The sequence below is a fragment of the Ostrea edulis genome, chromosome 1 (genome assembly GCF_947568905.1).
Source record: "Ostrea edulis chromosome 1, xbOstEdul1.1, whole genome shotgun sequence".
Classification (NCBI taxonomy): Eukaryota; Metazoa; Mollusca; class Bivalvia; order Ostreida; family Ostreidae; genus Ostrea; species Ostrea edulis.
Genome location: NC_079164.1, coordinates 69750375 through 69772132, shown reverse-complemented (window position 1 = coordinate 69772132; position 21758 = coordinate 69750375). Strand labels below are relative to the sequence as shown.

At 37.0% G+C, this 21758-nt stretch overlaps 1 protein-coding gene across 1 annotated transcript; it reads right to left on the bottom strand.

The window, feature by feature from the left end:
- Positions 1 to 15726: 15726 nt before the first annotated feature.
- On the bottom strand, positions 15727 to 18902 carry LOC125683550 (protein eyes shut homolog). The gene is made up of 3 exons (XM_048924826.2): positions 18562 to 18902; positions 17502 to 17612; positions 15727 to 16731 (listed from the first exon to the last, which is right to left on the bottom strand). Exons 1-3 carry the CDS (start codon positions 18878 to 18880, stop codon positions 16508 to 16510), a joined length of 654 nt encoding a protein of 217 aa, XP_048780783.2. The 5' UTR covers positions 18881 to 18902; the 3' UTR covers positions 15727 to 16507.
- Between the last annotated feature and the right edge of the window lie 2856 nt (positions 18903 to 21758).

Here is a 21758-nt window from a genome sequence, read left to right as displayed (position 1 = left end):
TAATAAATAACGTTGGAATTTTATAACAATTCTAAAGCTCCATGTGCAGTATTTATTGCATATCAGTACAGGAATGAATACATATGGGTTTCATTTTATCAAGCTATATGACTAAATATACACTTTATGGAAAATATACAATACATGTATATCTCAATTGAATTAAAAGTAATGAAGCTAATTTCCTATTCATTTATTTTCTCTCCAGTCGGATAAATGCCCCTATTATTATCATTTGACGTCGGAAGCTAAATTTAGAAAGTTAACAACAATGACATAGGGACAGAAAAGCATAGGCGGTCTGATGGCGGAGAACGCGTTCAGCGGTAAAGAAAGAAGAAACAGACAGGGGTTATGAGGGAACCTTTAGCGCGATATGTAAAAGGGGAGTTGAAGTCTGTGTAACATAAAATCGTTTTGATACGACTACATGTTGTAAACAAATTATCTTCGTTTGTTATGTTTAGATAACACTTTTCTCGCACACCCAACATAATTTTCAATAAATATGCATCACAAAATCGCCTATTTCCCCTTGTATTAAATAGAACAGAACGTCATTAATATTAATTCCTAATATGTTGAATTTTTCAGAAATTACCATTTGATGTATTTTAAACTGACAACAGATTATTGTAATTTGAGGTCAATGAGAAGCTTTAGCTATCCGAGAAATAAAATGCCCACCGAGAAAGGACATCAGTAATTGTTTTATCATATGATTGAAAAATTCAAAACTTCAAGACCGGCTAACACAAGTAAAGAAACAATTCCTGTTCCCTCATCTTTGTTTAAAGTTAGTGTGCAAGACTTGGCTAAAAGGGATCACAGCGTGATTTTTCACTGTATCACCAAAACAATTTCCCATTGTATCAATATAAGAATATCCAATTCATTTTTAATTGGGTGTTACATGTATATTCACCTCAAAGATACGTAAAATCTCAGCCAATCAGAAATCTTAGAATTATTCAATCATATAATAACCATGAATATATAATATTTACCTTGACAGCATTTTCCCTTAAATCGTGGGTTACATTGACAAGACAACGAATCATATTGAAAAGTGCCATTTCCACAAAAAGGACAATATCGTCTTTCCGTAACTCCGCCAGTCGTGTTACAGTATTGAACACAATGTTCGACAGTACGCGGTTTTACTGTAAGTGGACAACACAAAGCTCGTTTTCTCTCTTGAAAATTAAAACCACAAACTCCAACACACGGTCCCCATGCTTCCCAATCGAGTACACGACATGGGTGATTGCCTATGCAATTAACACTTATAACCGTTATGATTAAAGAAGCAAAGGTGGCTACAGAAATTAGACCGTTAACTTGCATTATTACGAGAAATACATGTAAGTCAATAAACAAAAATGACATCATTTAATGGGGACGAATCAGCAAGAAGGATTTAAATTTTTATCAATGATCTTAAACTTTCAATGTAAGTAGAAATCTTCAAAGATTTATTATATCCCGGTCCATGTAAGATCGATTATCTGATAAATGGTCTTTTGTGTTGAAGGGGACAAGCTTAATCTGGGTGAATGTTTGGCCCCCTTGAAAATCAGACAACAATAAAAGGAATGCAGAGAAGGGAATACGAAAATATCCCAGACTGACAGAACTGGACAAATTTCATGTAAAAATCTAATAGATGATTTGACTTGTTATCAATCAAAGGCCTCAGTTTCAATAAAACTAAGATATGAAATCATTTTTAGATCGAACATATCTTCATCATTGTAAGAAAAACAAACAAGGTCTACAAAATATCAGACACCCACAGTATTACGGACATTATATTAAAATGGCATAATACTGATAGTATATTTTGTTTGCTGCTTATACGTCCCATTTGAGAAATTGTCACTCATGTTGAGACGGTTATGGAATGTTCATGGTCGTAACAATGGTGTTTCATAATCGCACTAATACAAAATGTGACGTGGACCCCATTCCCCGTGTTTAAGGGTCTCTGCTAAAAGACGTATGACTTTCACTTCTAATACAGGAGTTTGGCTAAAGAAAGGTTACTGCCTATATCAAAAGGTGAAGAAACCGAACAGTGATCAACCTCACAATTTCCATAAGGAATGCAATATTAAGAGTTGGGAAAAACCGGACCCCTGGATATACCAGAGGTGGAATCAGGTGCCTAGGAAAAGTAAGCATCCCATGTCGACCGGTCACACCCACCGTGAGCCCTATATCTTGATCAGATAAACACCTGTAGTTAGAACCAATGTATAAAGAACGGACTAACAATTGTTATGTAAAACTTATGCGGGACCAATTTTGCGCTAATACACAACACGTCGTCACAAAACACGCTGTCTCGCTATTGCACTAATACACAATCGAAGGCAATTGACCGTGCAAATTCGCGACGGCGTGTTGTATTTGAGCGTGAGAACGCGACGATGTGTTGTGTGTGCGCGTGGCAGTGCGACGGCGTGTTGTGTATTAGCGTGATAGCGCGACGGTGTGTTAGCGTGACGGTGTGTTGTGTGTTAACGTGATAGTGCGTTTTAAGAAACGCGCTATTACGCTTTTACACATAGCCCTGTCCGGACACCATACAAACTAGATCGTTATAACTACCAAACAGTTTGCGAAATGCTGACTTTAATTAAATGTCTGAAAGTTTGAAGCGGAAATTGAACCCGCACATCTAGGCTGCAAAGACATTGCCCTAGTCACTACTATACTAGAAATGCTTACTAATGTTTAGTAAAAGAAGAATGAAAACGTCCCAAACGAATTACAATGATGAGTGCGACTCGGACCACTTTGGGCATGTTAGTATGCATAAAACATCGGCCATGCAGCCATACTTTACTTTTCTTTTCTTAGAATTCCAACATTTAACACTATAAAAACTTTGGCCTTACTATCTTTACTTTTTGTCTAAAACAGAAACATCATAAGCAAGGTTAGTATTTTTACCAATTAAGCAACCTTGAAAGATACATTATGAAGTCATTTATATACTTATAAAAAAAGGAAAATGATGCGAATCATAAATAAATAAATACGCGAGTAATTTTTTTTTTTTTTTTTTTTATGCATATCTTAAGGTAGCGACGGATAGCAACCACGTGATCAGTAAAAATTGTGTATTTTCACGTGAATTTATTTTCCGGAATTCCTTACTCCGTCATAGAATAGTCGAAAAACAAAAAGGGGTTCCGAAAGTGTTTTGTTGCTGTGACTGACTCACCTAGAGAAAATCAGCACATACCACATAAGTATACGTTAATATCTGTAATAATGGTAGATCAAATGTTTCATCTGTGTGAAACTTTTTGCCAAACGAAATGTTAAACCAACCACCAATCGATGTACATAGATGCACTACGTAAACAAAGTTGTTGATTGATGCATCGTAATGTCCGAGTGCTGCATGCTGCGAGATTAAATACTGTTTATACAGTCATTGAGAGGCTAAATGAAGTTTCTTGCAAGAAGAGGAATTTGGTGGATGCATTCAACTTGGACAACGAAATCATAGGTTCGTTTGGTGAGTGAAAAAAATGCCATAAACTGATAAATTTGTATTCAAAAGTTCAACTCACATTTCCTCTGCTATTTCACAACGCGATTTATGATAACATCTGTAAGTTTAAACACACAACATACAGTAGATGTATTATTTTGTATGTATATATGTATTCCATGTGTGCTTAAAATATAACTTCAACCTGTGCATGTAAATGTAAACGGGCGGCATGTATATGTATACCACATACTGAACAGATCGATGTTTGATTATAATTATCTAAAATGATATTGGGAGTGGGGTAGGGGTAGAAGCGGGTAGTTTTTTTTTATCATGATGTGAACTATACACAAAATATGTGTGCGATGCATGCACAAGTGCTGGTTGTTGATATTTGTTTAATCTTATATTTAAGTTCTAACATAAAGTTTTGACATTCCTTTATCAGTTAATTTGTTACCCCCCCCCCCTACTTTTTATATTTTTAATCGAATTTGGATCTGATCATATGTAAGGGGCTTGATAAACTATTTTGTTTCTTTTTAAAAAACGAATGTTAGCCAATGCTATATAGTTGGCCTTATAACTGAAATGTGGAACATTGTCAATATATTGTGCTTTCATGGTTCTTTCTGATTTCCATGATAAATTACGTACCTACGCAACACTATGAGGTTTTTAATTATATCTGTGGATGTGCTAGTCTTTCCACAACCGACTTGACCAGTTAAATGAAATTACATGTATGGCCCTCTTTGGCTAGACTTGATTACTATGATCGGTATTCTCTTCCCTTTTGGTGTACAATGTAGCTAATGGTATTCGGAAGACCTCGTCTCGGGTTTTCTCGTTCTAAAAATAGTTGGCTGCGACAGAAATATTCCAACATCACAACTTCCGTTCGTTATAGTCAGAAATGAGAAGTGGCGAGGTTAAAACGATGAAATTGAGCGATGTGAAGTAATTATTGCGCACCAAATAGCGATGCATTTAATCCACGAATCATCAGTAGATTTAGAATGACCGTTCTTTTCAGTTGGTATGTGCATTATTGGTGTTTTTTCGATAGGATTTCTCAGCGAGGTGTAGATTTTTTCAACATGTCGCTGGCTGAGTTGCACACCTTGTTCATATATTATGATCGGTGATATGGCATTTTTAAAAACGGTTTCTATGCGAGATTTGTGTATTCCATTGAAATATATAAACTCTGAAGTTACATATTTTATCAAAAATACGTCCGAAATACCCAAGGAATTGCACATTTAAAAATACAAGAAGGGGGGTACCGGAAGTCCTGTCCACAAGCAGCTGTGGTAAAAATGCCAAAATCAATGAAAAATTTCATAAATTCTGGATGTTTTCCTTTCAGAAAACATACAGCCCATTCGTCGAGCAAATTCATATTCAAATACATTTTTCGTCTTCTCTTAATACACAATATATATTAATTGCATTTTGCTCGACGGATGGGCACACCTTTTCCTATGCAATAATCTGGATCAAATTCAACAGTTATCAACCTCTTTTTAAAAAAATGTCGGGAAAAACTCTTATTCATGACGTAATAATGCTATAAAATTAGAAATAACTTTGATTTAAGTTGAGATAGTATACTTGGCATGTATTTAACTTATTCAAAACACATATTAAGCTCGATTCAAGACACTTTTAAATCAGAAATTTTTTGGGCCTTTTTATGTGCACTATTGTGCCTTGTTCTTACATCCACATGCGATGAAATAGGCAGTCATGTCCCTCATAAACTCAAGCAAAAAATATGGGAGGGGGATTTATTGATCTATCTGTCCTACTCAAATCGGCTACGGAATTGGAGCAATTTGAATCCCACGGGGATTTACAACTTGTCAATGGTAAGCTATGCGTAGTCAAGCGCCAGGTCAACTCCTTTATGAGCATAGAAAAGTGGATCGGCCTTCATGATTTACATGAGCATCGTACTTCAACATAGCCAAACTACTCAAGAAATGTTCAAGTACAAGCCAGTCGTTCACAAAATTGGCACAAGTATGACGAACGATTCCGACAACGTAAGGCCTCTAACCCTGCTATGTTTTGGAGATAAATTCACAGTGAATTCTGGTTGATGTATATATACAACCAATCAATCAACAGTCGGCTCAGGCCAAGTTTAAACCTTATGCATCAACCAACTCTTTTAATACTACATCAATAGGCCAAAATGCATCACAAAATTCACCAAAACAATTACAATTTTGTATGGCTTACAACTCTGTAATTTCTTCCCTAGATGCCACTACAGCCATTCATACAGTCAGTGCAGAGGGAAACATCGAGTCAATTGCGGGGATTAAAACCCTACATTCTTTGGGGCACACTCCCATTCTTCTTCAGGCCTTCAAAAAGCACCTGCAAGGCTACCAACATGCAAAATTTTTCTTAGACGTTTTTACTTTTGGTTTTAGACTTCAGTACTTGGGTCCTATGGGGGCGAGATTAAGTAAAAATCTCTCAAGTCTTCTTTCTAACCTATCAGTAGCGCGCACAAACATCAACAAAGAGTTGTTGCTTAATCGGGTGGCTGGGCCCAACCCCCTTTTATAAACCTTCAGGTCTCCCAACTGGGTTTAGTCCCCAAAAAGGATGGTGACATGAGGTTCATACACCACCTCTCACATCCTCAAAACAATTTAGTAAAAAAAATTATTGATTCCACAGCCTGTTCTGTCAATTATTCAACCTTAGATGAGACAGCAGTCATGATTGCTAAGCTGGGTCCGGGCGCCCTTCTGGCCAAGTCTGCCTTTTGTCTTTTACCAGTATCCCCTGTTGATTTTGAATTCCTTGGTTTAAAGTTTCAAGGTCATTCTATTTTGACAAAATGGTTCCCTTTGGCTCTTCGATTAGCTATACCTTGTGGGGAAAATTTGTCACCTTTCTTACACTGGCTTATTCAACAGCACACAGGCAATGAATTTATCCTGCATTATTTAAACGATTTTCTTTTCTTCGGTCGTAAATTTTCCCCAGTATGTCAACATACGGTAGACATTTTTAGGTCTCTGTCAGGATCTAGGGGTACCAATTGCAGAAGAAAAAACCGTTGAACCAACTACATCTCTCGTATTTCTAGGTATTCAATTTGATACCCTCAGTATGACCATGGCCCTACCATTAGATAAGTTGGATCATTTAAGGCAAGTTATTAATTCTTTTCTGGCTGCCCGAAAAGTCAGCCTACGGGACCTTCAATCACTAGTTGGTTTACTAAATTTTGTCTGTAGGGTTGTATCCCCGGGACGCGCCTTCTGTCGACGCCTCACCAATGCAACGATTGGCATTACTAAGCTCCATCATAGAGTTAAGCTTGATCACAACATTAAACAAGATCTTCATATCTAGCAAGTTTTCCTTCAGTCTTTTAATGGCGTCTCGGTTATCAACCATCCTTTTCTAGATAGTCAAACCATTCAGCTTTTCACAGATAGTGCTGGGGGTAACCATGGTAGTTTCGGTATCTATTTCGAGGAACTCGAGCGAGACGTTAAGCAAATATAGAATATCACACTCTAATGTTGATCTTGGACCTGGGATTGGCCCCGAGAGTTGATCTCGGCCCGAGCCCGTAGGGCGAGATCACTCGAGTTTGTTTACTATTGGAGGACTATTGTTTATATCATATACCTAAAACACAACAAGTTGATAAACATTTTTTTTAAATGGGGGGGGGGGGGGGGGGGGGTTATGACCCAAACATAAATACATGATATACTGTACAACGATATTTGACTATTTCATTCCTTCAGTGAGTTTACTTTAATGGTTACGTTTCCAGTTCTATTGGCATTGTGAAACATGCTAAAGTCTGGGTTTTGTAGCTTATTCCATTGCTGGTCACGATAATTGGATGATTAATTATGGGTCCACATCCCCTCATGTGGTCTAGAATTAACTGAACTGCTTGGCTGAGAAACTCGTCATATCTATCGTTGTGTTGTTCATGTACATGTATATTCTATTAAGCAGCTCCTAGGGGCTTGCTAATTGATACTAAAATTTGTAAGAGTTGTAGAACTTTGTTTACGTGGTGTCATCGTATGAACGGGAATGTTTACAGATCCGATGCTGCTATTTCTTTGCTTAAGGAATGTTACCTTATACTGAAGTAAGTTTTTTTTTTTACCGTTTCTCATCTGTTTAGCATCTATCAGTCGTTGAAATACGTCGGAAGATAATGGTTCTACTTTTCTCGTTTTATTGCCAAGTCCTCGGGATTTTAAATTTCAGAAATCGTTTTAACGTAGTTCCACACTCCTGTGACGTCATAAGATTTTCCAAAGTCAATAATTTAATGACTGGAACATAAATTTTGTTGGAGTCTTTTTCAATAGTTATTGTAAAAAATCTTGTTAGCCATAAAATATTTCAAAAGTCTTAGTTATATTTGAATAGTCAATGTGTTTCAAAATATTGAATCCAAGGACAATAACTCTGTTTTCATTAAATTATTTATCAAGTCCATTATGCAATAGATTTCCTATATTTTTCACAAACATTTTATCAAGGTGATAAGGAATTATTATCTGTGTCTTTTCATGTAATTACATAAAATTTTAATCCATCAGTGGTTTTGAATAGCTCAGCTGTATGGTGCCAGACTTAGGTTTATATTGGGGTATACATACTCTGGAAGCTATAGATTTGAAATTATTTAGGAAAGGTATGGATTTTTTTCCATAAATAACTATAACAGATGTACATCTACTAATATAAACAGAAAAAATGATATGTAAACCATGCTATAAGGATGTTGTGTCCATATTAGTTTTTTTTTTTTTAACATTTTGGAGAATAAGGCTAATTCAATAATTTTGCACTTATTATACTAAAACTTGATGAACATATTGAAAATGAAATATGTTTTAGTTATTGACATGTTTCCTGATAAATAAATGCAATTTAAATTATTATTTCTTTTTTCATTTTAAAATAACAACAGATAACTGTTTCCAATGAATTTCATAAAAATCTACATAGGGGTACATGACTTCAGTAGTGACTGTAATGAAAATTAATATGGAAATCCTTAACTAATTTGCCTTTTTTCATTACTCTGAATGTTAATCTATTGATTCCAAACAAAAAAATGCTACCTAAACCCCAAAAATTCAGGACTAAGGACCCACCTTAAAACAGTTTTCTACATCAAAATTGCTGTAAATTAACCTTTTATCTCCATTAGGACCGGGGATTTCTACAAATGCTTCAGTATCACCCTCCATAATCCTCCTACTGTTTTCTGTCGCCTAGAACGTTGATTGTTTTGAAATGAAGTTAAACGTGTTATTGTTCTAAATAAACAATTGTTACTTGGGTTACCCCCCTTTGCTTAGATACTCGCTACAATTTAGCGCTGTTTTTGAAAACGTTTATATTTAATTTTTCTGCTTAAATTATATTTTGTCGTGGAAGAAAGTTTTATATTTGAAAAAAATTGTGTCTTACATCAATTTTTTCATGTAATTATGTTAGATTAAAAAAAAATTAAAGAAGAAATAGCCATTTGAAATTTGAGGGCGAGACAGCCCCTTGACAACGGACCGAGACAGAGATAGCTCGGCCCTTAGGGCGAGACAGCCCTACCTACTTGCAGCTGTCTCACCCTAGCCAAGATAGGTGTATCGGGGCTAATACACTACTAAGTATATGATATTATACAATCAATCAATCAATCGAGGGCAGGTGGGTCCATGGTTCCTGGTCACCTGCCTGGTTTGAATTAGGTATCACCAGGGACATGACATTTCTGGAACTATTTCCAGTTTCAGTAGCCAGCACTTTGTGGTGCCATCTATTCCGAAATTTTCAACTTCTTTTTCACATTGACAAATTTGCTGTAGTACAGGTACTCAATATCTCTACTTCTAAATCTCACAGTCATGGATGTAATCAGACGGTTAGTGCTACTATTGGTACAATACACTATTCAGTTAAAAACCACGTACATTAATACTAATGCCAATCACATTGCGGATACATTGTCTCATTTGCAGTGTGCCCGTTTTCGAAGATTGATTGATTGATTTTATACGCCGTTTTGGCAATATTTCAGCCATTTTACGGCGGTAAAATAATGTTTGGTGTGTCCTGACGGCCCTCAGTGAGTGTATTCTTTTTCGAACATCAGGGAAATGATATTTTGTTTGTTTTCGAAGAATTGCACCAGAGGCAGACCAGTGGCCTACACCACTACCAGCCCACATATGAGACTTATAGAGCAGGAAACATCTAGACTTCTTAACAGGTCACTGGCTCACAACACTGACCTGGCGTACAATACATCTTTAACCAGTTTAAACAGTTCACTTTACAGTATGGTTTCACCAGCACATGGCTGTCCCTGTCGATCAGCTGCTGCATTACATTGCTTACATGTACTTCTCCCTAAATCAGCTTACACATAGGACCATTTGTTTGCACTTGAGTGCAATTACTTATCAACTTTTAATTTTTTTTTTAAATCCAGGGTTTCCAAGATACTACCAAAGCATTCATTATCACTAAAGCCCTAGAAGGTGTCAAGCGGTCTGTAGTCTGTAGGCGTCAACAAAGACATCAAACTTCCTGTATTATACCAATTATTTGTTAAAATCATTCATGCCTTAACATCAGTATGTCGCTCGCCTTCGAATCATGTCTTTTTTCAGCATCCTTTTCATTGGCTTTTTACGCTTTGCTCAGAGTCAGTGAAGATTTGTCATTGCTGATTTCAGAAGTTTCTCAAAACCAACTAGGTCAATTTTCAGGATCATTACATAGGTCCAAGACCAACCAAACCGACAAGCCCCTAGTTTGTCAAATTATCAAACTGCCGGACACCAAGTTCTGTCCAACACTACCAATTAAGGCATATTTACAGTTTAGGCCCCCCAATACTAATACACTGCTAGTTCATGCGGATGACACTCCTATGACACGTTTTCAGTTTCAGGCAGTCCTTCAAAAAGTTCCTTCCTTCTTGCAACAATCTGGCCATTTCAGATCACATAGGTTCTGTATTGGCATGGCAACAGAATTAGCAAATCGGGATATTCATATACATTTATCCAAAAAAGGGTAGGTGGGAGTCCGACGCTTTCTCAGCATACATTCCACCTCAATAGTTTAAGCCATTAATTAATTAATTCTCTCCCCCCCCCCCCTCATCAGTCAGACACCGCATACACACGCACTCAATACATGCATAGCACTGAGGTACTTCAGTCATACTCATTGCTACTCTCAAGTAAAACAAGACAAGTATTACAGGTAAAACTATTTGGATTGTGGGGTCGTCGATCCCATATTGGGCCTGCATTGCAGCGCAAGACAGACCAGGAGGGAGCAACCTCAACTTACAGGGCAACATCACCTGGAAAGGTTCCAGAGTACCAGTTGGAGGACAACCTCAACGATTTATTACTTAAGCACAATCATAAACCCCCTTAATTTTTTACTCATTCACTTAGGACCCAATGAATCAACTACTGAGCATATCACATCAAAACAGTTTAACCAAGATGAACAATGTACCATGTTAAGATTCAATGCGCTCTGGCCAAGCACAACCCTTATCTGGTCGGATATCCTACCAAGAAGATATTAGCATTTTGCCCCTCTTGATGCTAGTCCTAAAATTAACACACACAAAAAAAAAAAGGGATCAGAAATAATAGTTGCATTAAAAAATTCATGGCTAACCAGGTAAGAGGTTTGTACATTGGACATGGCCATGTCATCTAGGCTACTGAGATTGAGTTGTTCCGAACAGATGGCACCCACCTGTCGGACCTGGGAAATGAATTATTTCTCAACAATATTCAAGCAGCCTTCAAAAGTCAAGTTGTTTCTTACCCGCCTCACAATTGATTTAAGAAATGAAACTTATAATTCTTTGTTTGATGCATGTATCAAACAAAACATTGGACGGAAAACTTCATCAAGTTTTCCGTCCAATGTTTCGTTTGATACATGCATCAAACAAAGAATTATAAGTTTCATTTCTTATCATTTAATTATGTTTTAAAGATAGAAAAACAAACAGTTTCTCCCATCAAAAAGCTTGATCAACGTTTTTGAAATGGCGCGTAGTAATACATATATATGTAAGAATGAAAACAACAACAAACGGCATGGCTGTGCGTTCAGGTCAGGAACAGTTACTGTGCAGATTTAAATGGATTATACGCCAAATTAAAGGTGCAATGGTTAAAAGCTGAATTAAATATAAAGGAGGATAACAAGTGGTGACTGGATTTATGCTGCATTGTGTTGGAGGAGATGTTGAACACTGGTTGTGTCGATGGAACGGTGGAATGCAACTCGGCTCCATTTCAATATCGAGTAAAAAGTTCAACACCTCTTCATCTACACGTAAAACGCTCTCGTTGATTGAGCCCCATATAACGCAGTTCAATTTCATTAATATTTACTAGATCAGAAGTCGCCACTTGCTCCGTCATGTTATCGATCTCGTAAAGCAGACGATTCATACCGGGAATTCGTGTAATCTGTCTACTTCTACCAGTAAGGGGTCTACGTCATCAAGTTGACTATTTTGCCACGTCATCGCTTATGAATTATTTCTTTAAATTAATTTGTATTTTATTCATATCTTTAGTTGTGCTTATTTTTGATAGCAATGAAAAACAAAAATCAAACGAATGCATGTCGTTATATAAAATGCTTGTGTAGAAAATCCCGTTCTATAAATAGCGCTAAAATTAGAACGGGGAAGACGCATTCCATAGAAAAGTAGTCCCGCGTGCTTAGTGCAGATGAACTCCGAACGAAATTTTGACAGAGAAATCAAACGAATTTTTCAACCAATCAGCATCGTTTAGAAGTCATCACTGTAAAAGTTATTAAATGATTAACAAAATGTTTAATGTTTCATGTATTGCTACTGTTTGTTTTTAGTGTGCATTACTGTAACTCTTATGCAACTCTAGGTTCAAGTATATTGTGGTTTGGTCAAATAGACTTATTCTTATCCATGTAACTCTTTTATGCCTGTATGTGGTTTGTATTTGGAGTTTCGCTCAGTTTTATTAATGCTGCAAGCTTTTGTGGGGGACATTGTTCTAATGTCTGTGTCCGAACTGGGGGTCACTAATGGTATGTGATGACTGTTTCTACTCCAAAACCTGGTTGTCTCTCCCCCCTCCCCCCCCCCCCCCCCCCACTTGCTCCTAAAGCAGCGGACAATTTACAGGAGTAAGTCTTAAAAGTTAAAACAAGTAAACAAATAGCGGGGCCACCACCGAGGACGGTTGGGGCCACATCCACCTCACTTCAGCGAGGAGATGCTACAGTCTGATGCATGTTAGGTGCTTATGTCCAACATGATAATCTACAAACCAGGTAGCACTGCAGAAGACAGGGTGAGAAGGGTGGGTCTCAGTTACTTCCTTAGAACGCTGGCGTCCGTTCAGGTCTAGACTTAATATTTTACTCGGGGCCCCCAGTGTACCTCTTACAAGTTAAGTTAAACTGGCTCACTGGGCGATTCCCCAGTTACCCCCACAAATTTGCACATGCGGCCGAGATTGACCATTTTCTGTATTTCCCGAATGTACCCTTGCTGTTATATAATAATCTGGTAAGCGTTGCTTGTGTCTTTTATTCATTGCAATGAGTCATGGGACATGTCGTTAGCCAGTTTCTCTATTCATGTGTCAATTTGGATATAATTATATATCGAGATGGATTCTTTAATTAACCAGACTGAAAGAGTCTATCTATTTATGCATCACATCAAATTTTAAAGCTCATGGGTCTGGTGTGTATAAAAGGCTTGCCTCTTTTGAGATGAGTTTATGTAAAAGTACATTTACCGACATCCTGTGGATTAATGTTGAACTCGAAGAGATACAGCGGGTAAGAAAGATTGAAACAGAACCAACGAAAACTAACTCAAGGTGAAGTTTACGATCCATAGTATGAGGAATTAACAGATATAAAATAGTTAAAAGGCTAACAGACAATTTATGCTTGAATGGAATTAAAAGTCATCTCATTATTAATCTAAATATTAAAAATAAACTGCCAGAAGTCCTCCCTAATTAGGATTGGAGTGCTGCGGTCACAAAGTCCCTGCTACTTAAAACAAGAGGCCCATGGGCCACATCGCTCACCTGAGTCACCTTGGCCCATATCTGAAGACTTTCCATATATATTTGCATGTAAAACCTTGGTCCCTATTATGGCCCAAACTACCCTTTGCAAACTTGAATCTACACTATGTCAGAAAGCTTTCATGTAAATGTCAACTTCTTTGGCCCAATGGTTCTTTTAAAGCTTTTTTCTATATTTGTATGTAAAACTTTGACCCCCCCCCACTTGTGGCCCCATCCTACCCCCCGGGGACCATGATTTCAACAAACTTGAATCTGCACTATGTCAGTAAGTTTTCTGGTAAATATCAGCTTTTCTGACTCAGTGGTTATTGAGAAAAAGATTTTAACTATATATTTGTATGTAAAACTTTGATCCCCCTTGTGGCCCCATCCTACCCCCGGAGCCCATGATTTGAAGAAACTTGAATCTGCATTATGTCAGGAAGCTTTCATGTAAATCCCAGCTTTTCTGGCTTAGTGGTTCTTGAGAAGAAGATTTTTCCTATATATTTGTATGTAAAACTTTGATCCCCTATTGTGGCCCCATCCAACCCCCGGAGCCCATGATTTGAACAAACTTGAATCTGCATTATGTCAGGAAGCTTTCATGTAAATCTCAGCTTTTCTGGCTTAGTGGTTCTTGAGAAGAAGATTTTTAAAGTTTTTCCCTATATATTTGTGTGTAAAACTTTGATCCCCCCCTTGGGGCCCCATCTTATCCCCGGGGGCCATGATTTGAAGAAACTTGAATCTACACTATGTCAGGAAGCTTTCATGTAAATCTCAGCTTTTCTGGCTTAGTGGTTCTTGAGAAGAAGATTTTTAAAGTTTTTCCCTATATATTTGTGTGTAAAACTTTGATCCTCTATTGTGGCCCCATCCAACCCCAGGGGCCCATGATTTGAACAAACTTGAATCTGCATTATGTCAGGAAGCTTTCATGTATATCTCAGCTTTTCTGGCTTAGTGGTTCTTGAGAAGAAGATTTTTAAAGTTTTTCCCGATATATTTGTGTGCAAAACTTTGATCCCCCCTTGGGGCCCCATCCTATCCCCGGGGGATGATTTGAACAAACTTGAATCTGCACTATGTCTGGAAGTTTTCATGTAAAAATCAGCTTTTCTGACTCAGTGGTTCTTGAGAAGAAGATTTTTAAAGTTTTTCCCTATATATTTGTGTGTAAAACTTTGATCCACCCCTTGGGGCCCCATCCTACCACCGGGGGCAATGATTTGAACAAACTTGAATCTGCAATATGTCAGGAAGCTTTCAGGTAAATTTCAGCTCTTCTGGTCCAATGGTTCTTGAGAAGAAGATTTTTAAATTACCCCACCCTATTTTTGCATTTTTGTGATTATCTCCCCTTTGAAAGGGACATGGCCCTTCATTTGAACAAACTTGAAAGCCCTTCACCCAAGGATGCTTTTGGTCAAGTTAGGTTGAAATTGGCCCAGTGGTTCTGGAGCAGAAGTCGAAAATGTGAAAAGTTTACAGACAGACGGACGCCGGACAAAATGTGATCAGAATAGCTCACTTGAACCTTCGGTTCAGGTGAGCTAAAAATAATTCGGAGAGGGGGAGGGGGCTGAACCCAAGCACTTGTGGATGATCTTAGAATCTCATCAAAACCGGAACAGACGGTGTGACGTAAAATTATTGATTTTTGTGGTCTTGAATACAAAAGAGTTGCACATCATGGCAGCCTCTATAGATCGAGGGAATTTCAATCTTTGAGGTTTTCAAATTAGTACTGAAGCATATCTAGGTCATATATCAACATAATTGTATCACAAATCTTTATCATATGATTAATCCTATCATTTATCATGTAAAAATCTTTTGGGTTGCCTTTCCCTTTAAAGACTGTAAGCGCCGAGCATAGGCCTAAATTTTGCAGCTCTTCACCGGCAATGATGACGTCTCCATATGAGTGAAATATTCTCGGGAGTCCCTCCGGGAAGTTAAACAACAAACAAACAAACAAATCTTTCTATAGAGAGATAGATATATTTAATTTTTCTTTTAAATTTCTAAATGGATGAAATCCAACAAGAAATGTTTTCAACTTTTCTCAGTCTATAATTGCTTTCGGTCATTGTAAATATATTCCTCTATACAGTATGTTTACCAAGATAATGCTACAAACAGTTGTTAACACATTTTAACAATCGAAAGAATAGTGTTAATTGTCTTCATTTTATTCCAGAATGCCATTTTCTCAGGATTTGGTAAATGAGCGCGGAAATTTCTTGAATTCCATTATGAATACGTCTTGTGTGCTAACAAATAATATACTTTCTTATAGTGATACACCAAGGACATGATAAAGTGATTGTCAATGTTAATCATTGCTAATAAATCAGACAACATTGAAAAATGATATAGATAAGGGCCGCGTGATGTATTTACGTGAAGTTCGAACAGTGAATACTTCAATAAGGATCACAATAATATGAGCGAATTACCAACAAAGTAAACTTAAAAGTGTAGTTAGTGTCTGCGTTTACGTGTGGGATCTGATATGATCAATACTGATGACTGGGGTTTCATTGATTGATTGTGTCTAGGAGTTGAATTGATAGGCTGTAGAGATTAGAGGGTACAGCTAAGTTTCACTTTAATCCATATGATAAGATGTGTTGCATAATTAGTCTATGTCAATAATTTACACAACGAATATATGATAACCTTGAGAAATGAAAATCGGTTTGTTTTTCTGTGTGGATCTTTGAAAAACTCGTCCAGTAAAAGTGGAACAATTTACATTTCAATAAATTTGTCACTTGGGTATAAACAAAACATCACATTTAAATCAAATTATCATTGCATGTCGGTGTATCAAATCCCCACACACATATTAAAAATCCATTGATTTAGGCAATACTTGACTTCTTTTGGATTGTTTTCTTTCCTGTCTGAAGCTTCTGTGTTTTTTCTCTTCCCGTTCGTTTTTTGATCGAGATCCTAGCACCTGGACCAATTTAAAACAGGCGCATCCTATAGTCATCAAAATGACCATTCCTGTCACAGTGATGATAGCATACTCCAGATAAGGCAGCCAAGGAGGTAGAGTTTGTACTTCTGAAAAAGACATTACTAATATTTTCATATCCACGTTACAAATAAATGGAGGTATCATTGCTGTTGAAGGAAAGTATGTCATAATATAAGCTGTCCATTGTGGAAGTTTAGTTAAACAATAGTTATAAAACATTAAAGAGAGTTTTCATGATATCTTAAAAGATGTTAACATCATTGTAATGTAACTTATTTACAATATCGTCAAGTTTGAAATAGCGGTCGCGGTAGCAGGGGTAGTGCGTTCGCTTCGTAACCGGGTAGTCGTGAGTTCGCTTCGTAACCGGGCTTCGTAACCGGGTAGTCGTGAGTTCGCTTCGTAACCGGGTAGTCGTGAGTTCGCTTCGTAACCGGGTAGTCGTGAGTTCGAGCCCCGCTAGCGCTCGTGCCATGCCCGCAGCAACCCAAGACATAAGCATTGATCCTTCGCCAAGCGCTCGGCATTTAGAAATGAGAATCACGGGGCTTTTGGATACGACTTAAAAATGGAGATCCAGTATCGCTGCAGTCGTTGGCACGATAAAGAACCCTCACTGCTGCGCTCCTTTGTAGTATTTCACCTACAGCTGGTGACGTCTCAATATGAGTGAAAAATGCTCGACGGGATGTAAAACAATCAACCAACCAACCAATCAAATTTGAAATGAAATACACGTCTACCTGTGCACTTTACATATTGTTTCAAACTAACTTTAGGAGGAGTGAAACAAGTAATGAGAGAGAGAGAGAGAGAGAGAGAGAGAGAGAGAGAGAGAGAGGGTTAGAGAAAGCACCTTTGTCACAAATGGTTCCCGTGTATCCCGGATCACACGTGCAGAAGAGTGGTGTCTCTGTGTCGTTACACTTGCCATGTCTGCACGGATTTTCATCACACCGTACCGCATCTGGATGAAGCGAACATGCAAATTCAAGATAAGTTACAACTTTTTCTGCTTAGATCAAACTCTAATCAGATAAATCAGAATTTTTCTTTAGATTTGAATTTTTTCCTATTCAGTGTTGAAATAAGACTTACCTGATGTATCAAAATGGTATAATTATATATACCAGTTACAATGTAGTTACGCTTGCTACCATTTTTGTACCAGGTTGATAGGATAATTTTTTTTTAAAATTTGTATTGACCAAGTACATTTCTGTTCTAAATTGGGGTTTATGAAAATTTTGCTAAAGTTTGGCAAAGTAGTATTGCGTTACTAGTTCAAAGAAAGCTTTGTACAAATAGTTAATGCAAAACTGTAGGATTTTGTAATATTTTATATTTCTCAAATAAGGCCAGGACTAGAAAATAAGAAAATGCTGTATACACCCGTACGTACAGTGTATAAACTGTAAGGACTTTTTCGGATAAAATTGGGGTAAGGGGATTTTAGTTTATCCAGCAGTGTCAAAGACTAAAGCAAAACAAACATTCAGATGTAAAAAAAAGAATTAAAAGCAGCAAATGTGTAATATTTTGATATTAGAAATCAAGCCGGCAGTCGTATCTTGGTCTATCAGCCCTGTAAAACATGATAAGTTACTAATTTCTATTTCATCACCTTGTATTGGGAGTACCATTCTTTCCATGTTATCATATTCTAATTAGACAGTTCACCTTCATAAACTGTATAATATTCATGTTGCAATCTAAAGTACTTTTAAGTATAAGATACGTTTTTCAACAAATTGGGTACGGTGATAATGAAGTTAGACACTCCACACATCTACATGTAGCTTTTGACTGGGATGGACTGTGTAGCCTATTCCAAATTAACTCATTCAAAACTGCGACTTTGAATACAGATTTCACTCAGCTCCCCCTGCCCCAGCCTTTGACTTACATGTACCTACCACAACAGAGAATTCCTTTGTATGTCGGTGGACAACTGCATCGTTTTACGTGTTTGTCATAGACACCTCCATTGTGACATTTATCACACGGTGACGTTCCCCGCCAGTGCAGAGTTAGGTTGCATCTGTTGGCACATTCTTCTCTAGTTTTGGGTCCACGAGGACAGCACATATTTCGTATTCTTTTCTGAAGCGACTTATCACAGGCGCAATCCCAGCTCAGCCAAGTGTCGTACATACAATCATGGGTACAGTTGCTTTGCACAATGGGAAAACCGAAGAAAACTATGTATATCAAAAACCTTACTAATGTTCCCATTGTGGAGTTTTCAATTAACAAGTGATCTCTAGAGCACCGACAAGATATATGTGGGTCTTAACAAAACCCGTGACTTATCGGAAATAAGTTTTTAACGCAGCCGAGTCCACTTTTTTTCAAAAGCCTAGGAAAGTAAGGTTTTATGATACAGACCTGCTTTAACTTCCCAATAGCTGTAACCTCCCAACAGCTTAAGATATCAATTGCTTTAACCTCCCAATATCTTTAAGATATCAAGAAGAGTGTACACAGTTTCCCAATATTTATGTTTAGCACATTGGGAATGATGTTAAATCGTTATACACCTTTTGCTTGATATTTAAACTTATGTTAAAGATCGAGTGCATATTATTCGCTAACAGAGCGCACGATAGAATACTTAGTTATAACAAATTTCTCTCCGAGAGATGTTAACTGTAGAAAAATAAAGAATTTTAACCAATGCACTAAAAAGACGTTTGAAGTCGAAAAAAATTAATTTCATAAAAATTTTAATTTAATTTTTGTATTGTATTTTTTTTTTTTTTTTTACAAATATTAAAGCACATGAATACACTCAAGCCATACGCATGTATAAGAATCACTATGCATTATGTTGAGAGATAGAGAGGCATGTTATAAGTGAATAGCAAGTTCTGTCTGTGCCATTGAGTATCAAACTTTACCTTTTCACAATATATTTCTGCGTTTCAAAAAAATCTCATTTGTGATATTGCAGATGATAATTTTAAAGGTTTCTCAGCGCATCTTGCAGTATAAATATTAAACATCAGCCATAAAATGATAGTATTTTGTATATAACTATTATTTTCAATACAAGCTAAAACAAAGGATTTCTTTGCAATTGCTATCTGTTGCTCTGTCTAATCTTCAAAATGTTGTTTAAATTCTACTAGAAATAGGTGTGAACAATCGCATTCCCATAGAATATGTTCTATTGTTTCCTCCTCAGAGTGGCAAAAGATACAATATCAAGAGTCTATTCTTTTTATTTTGAATAGGAATGAATTTGTAGCTAAAATTTTGTTTATAATATTGTACTGAAACCCATGGAGTATACTGTCATTTGTCACTCTGAAGGACATTTTGTGGATTATTTTCCATTCCCTATCGTCTACACAAATTTTATTTTGCAAGCTGAAACTTAGTTATTTTAATTAAGAATTTCATAGAAAAAGTTTTTGTTTATAATATTCCAAACTTGTGTAAGTATTTGACATAATTGATGGACTTGTAAGCTTTATGGTGTGTTGTCTAGGGTCAGATTTTTTTTTATCCACTATCTTACTGCATGGATAATGCTGTTATATTCTTAAAAAATATCCTAATGTTTGTATAAATATCACAAAAATGTTTAAAACTAAAAAGTGAACCATCTTCATTAATAATATTAATTCATCTGATGTTGCTGTCAAACATTTGTTTATTTAAAAAGGGTTTTTAACCAATATAGATCTGTAGATTATAAAACAACAGCGAATCAGTGGCAACAGTAGACTCACCAATAAAATTATGTAATATAATGACATTCTGCTGATTATGGAGTTAATAGGTCTTGTGCACCGCAGATTTGTTAGTGACCTTAGATTATGTTAGATTACGCCTGTTAGACGGCGTTTGGACACTCGTGAAAACCTCGAGAAACACCCACCCTTCCTCTTTACTTCTCAATATTTTTGTTTAACTCGTTGCGCGCGCGCTCTCTCTCTCTGAATAAGTAAATGAACAAACAAGCAAACAAACAAATAAATGCAGCCTATGTGTTTAGTCCAATATGACCTACATACACAATTCTAGCTCAATCGGTTCACAAACACCGGAATAGTTCGCTATAATTACAGCTCGCGGTACTTTGAGCTCGCGACCAAGAGCTTTCATGTTACGGGAAGCACATGCCAGGAACACATTTAACCCACAGATCGGTTCCAAAACACCAGAGATTTTGCAGAGTTGCTAAAAATTGTGCACAGCTCGCGGCGCTTCGAGCTCTCATTCCGGAATTCCCATATTTGGGGATGCCTGTCAGAGGGTCACTTGTACTCTATATACAAAAAATCAGCCCAATAGGTCTACAAACACCAGAGGTATGGGTGCGGACAGACAGACAGACCAAATGAAACCTATGTACCCCTATGTAAGAGGGAGTACAATAGAATAACTTCTGTGTAATCTATCCTAAAACGTCAATAAAATATTAGCGGGCGACGATTTTGGGTGTACGATAGTACATCTCAAATCCTCGCCCCTAATGATAGTGCCATCGTATCCCAAATCGACGCTGGGGCGACGATTTGGGATGCCGCGTGACGATTTGTGGTGTAACAGTGATTGTATGTCAAGTATGTAATTACATTAAGCTGGAATTCAAATGTAGAGATTTGTTCTAAAACTGATAGGCATTAAATAGGCCCAAGAGATTTTGACAAAAATTGCAGATGTAGATAAATCACAAACTTTTAAGTCTTTAAAGTGGACCTAGGGCAGACACACGAGAGGCATTACAGGTCAAACTTGCAGGTTGATAATCTCGGGTCAAACTACCACGATGCTGGCTATTAAACACTTTCCACACGTAGCAAAGAAATTGCTTAATTTACCTTTACAATATATATCAAAGGGAACACTAACTAAGTATTATCCAAGTAAAGACAGAATCATTAGATACGTATTATCTATTATCCCCGGCCCGTTGTTCTTTAATATTGCAGCTGGTAAATCAACCATAAACACAGTGTGGTTCTTTCGTTTCAGATAAGATGTAATCTGGTCCTGCAATAAACGCATTCCTCCGCTAAGGGACATCATGGAATAATCTCCATGCATTGTACTTATACCACAAGACACATTTTGTCAAAGTATATAAACCCACGGGGATCCG

Excerpts from the sequence above, each read along its gene's own strand:
- LOC125683550 (XM_048924826.2), bottom strand. The coding sequence starts at position 18,880 with ATGGGAACATTAGTAAGGTTTTTGATATACATAGTTTTCTTCGGTTTT. Across the intron at positions 17,613-18,561 it reads CAAAGGAATTCTCTGTTGTG|ATGCGGTACGGTGTGATGAA; the intron begins GTAGGTACATGT and ends CGCTTCATCCAG. Across the intron at positions 16,732-17,501 it reads GGGAACCATTTGTGACAAAG|AAGTACAAACTCTACCTCCT; the intron begins GTGCTTTCTCTA and ends TGTCTTTTTCAG.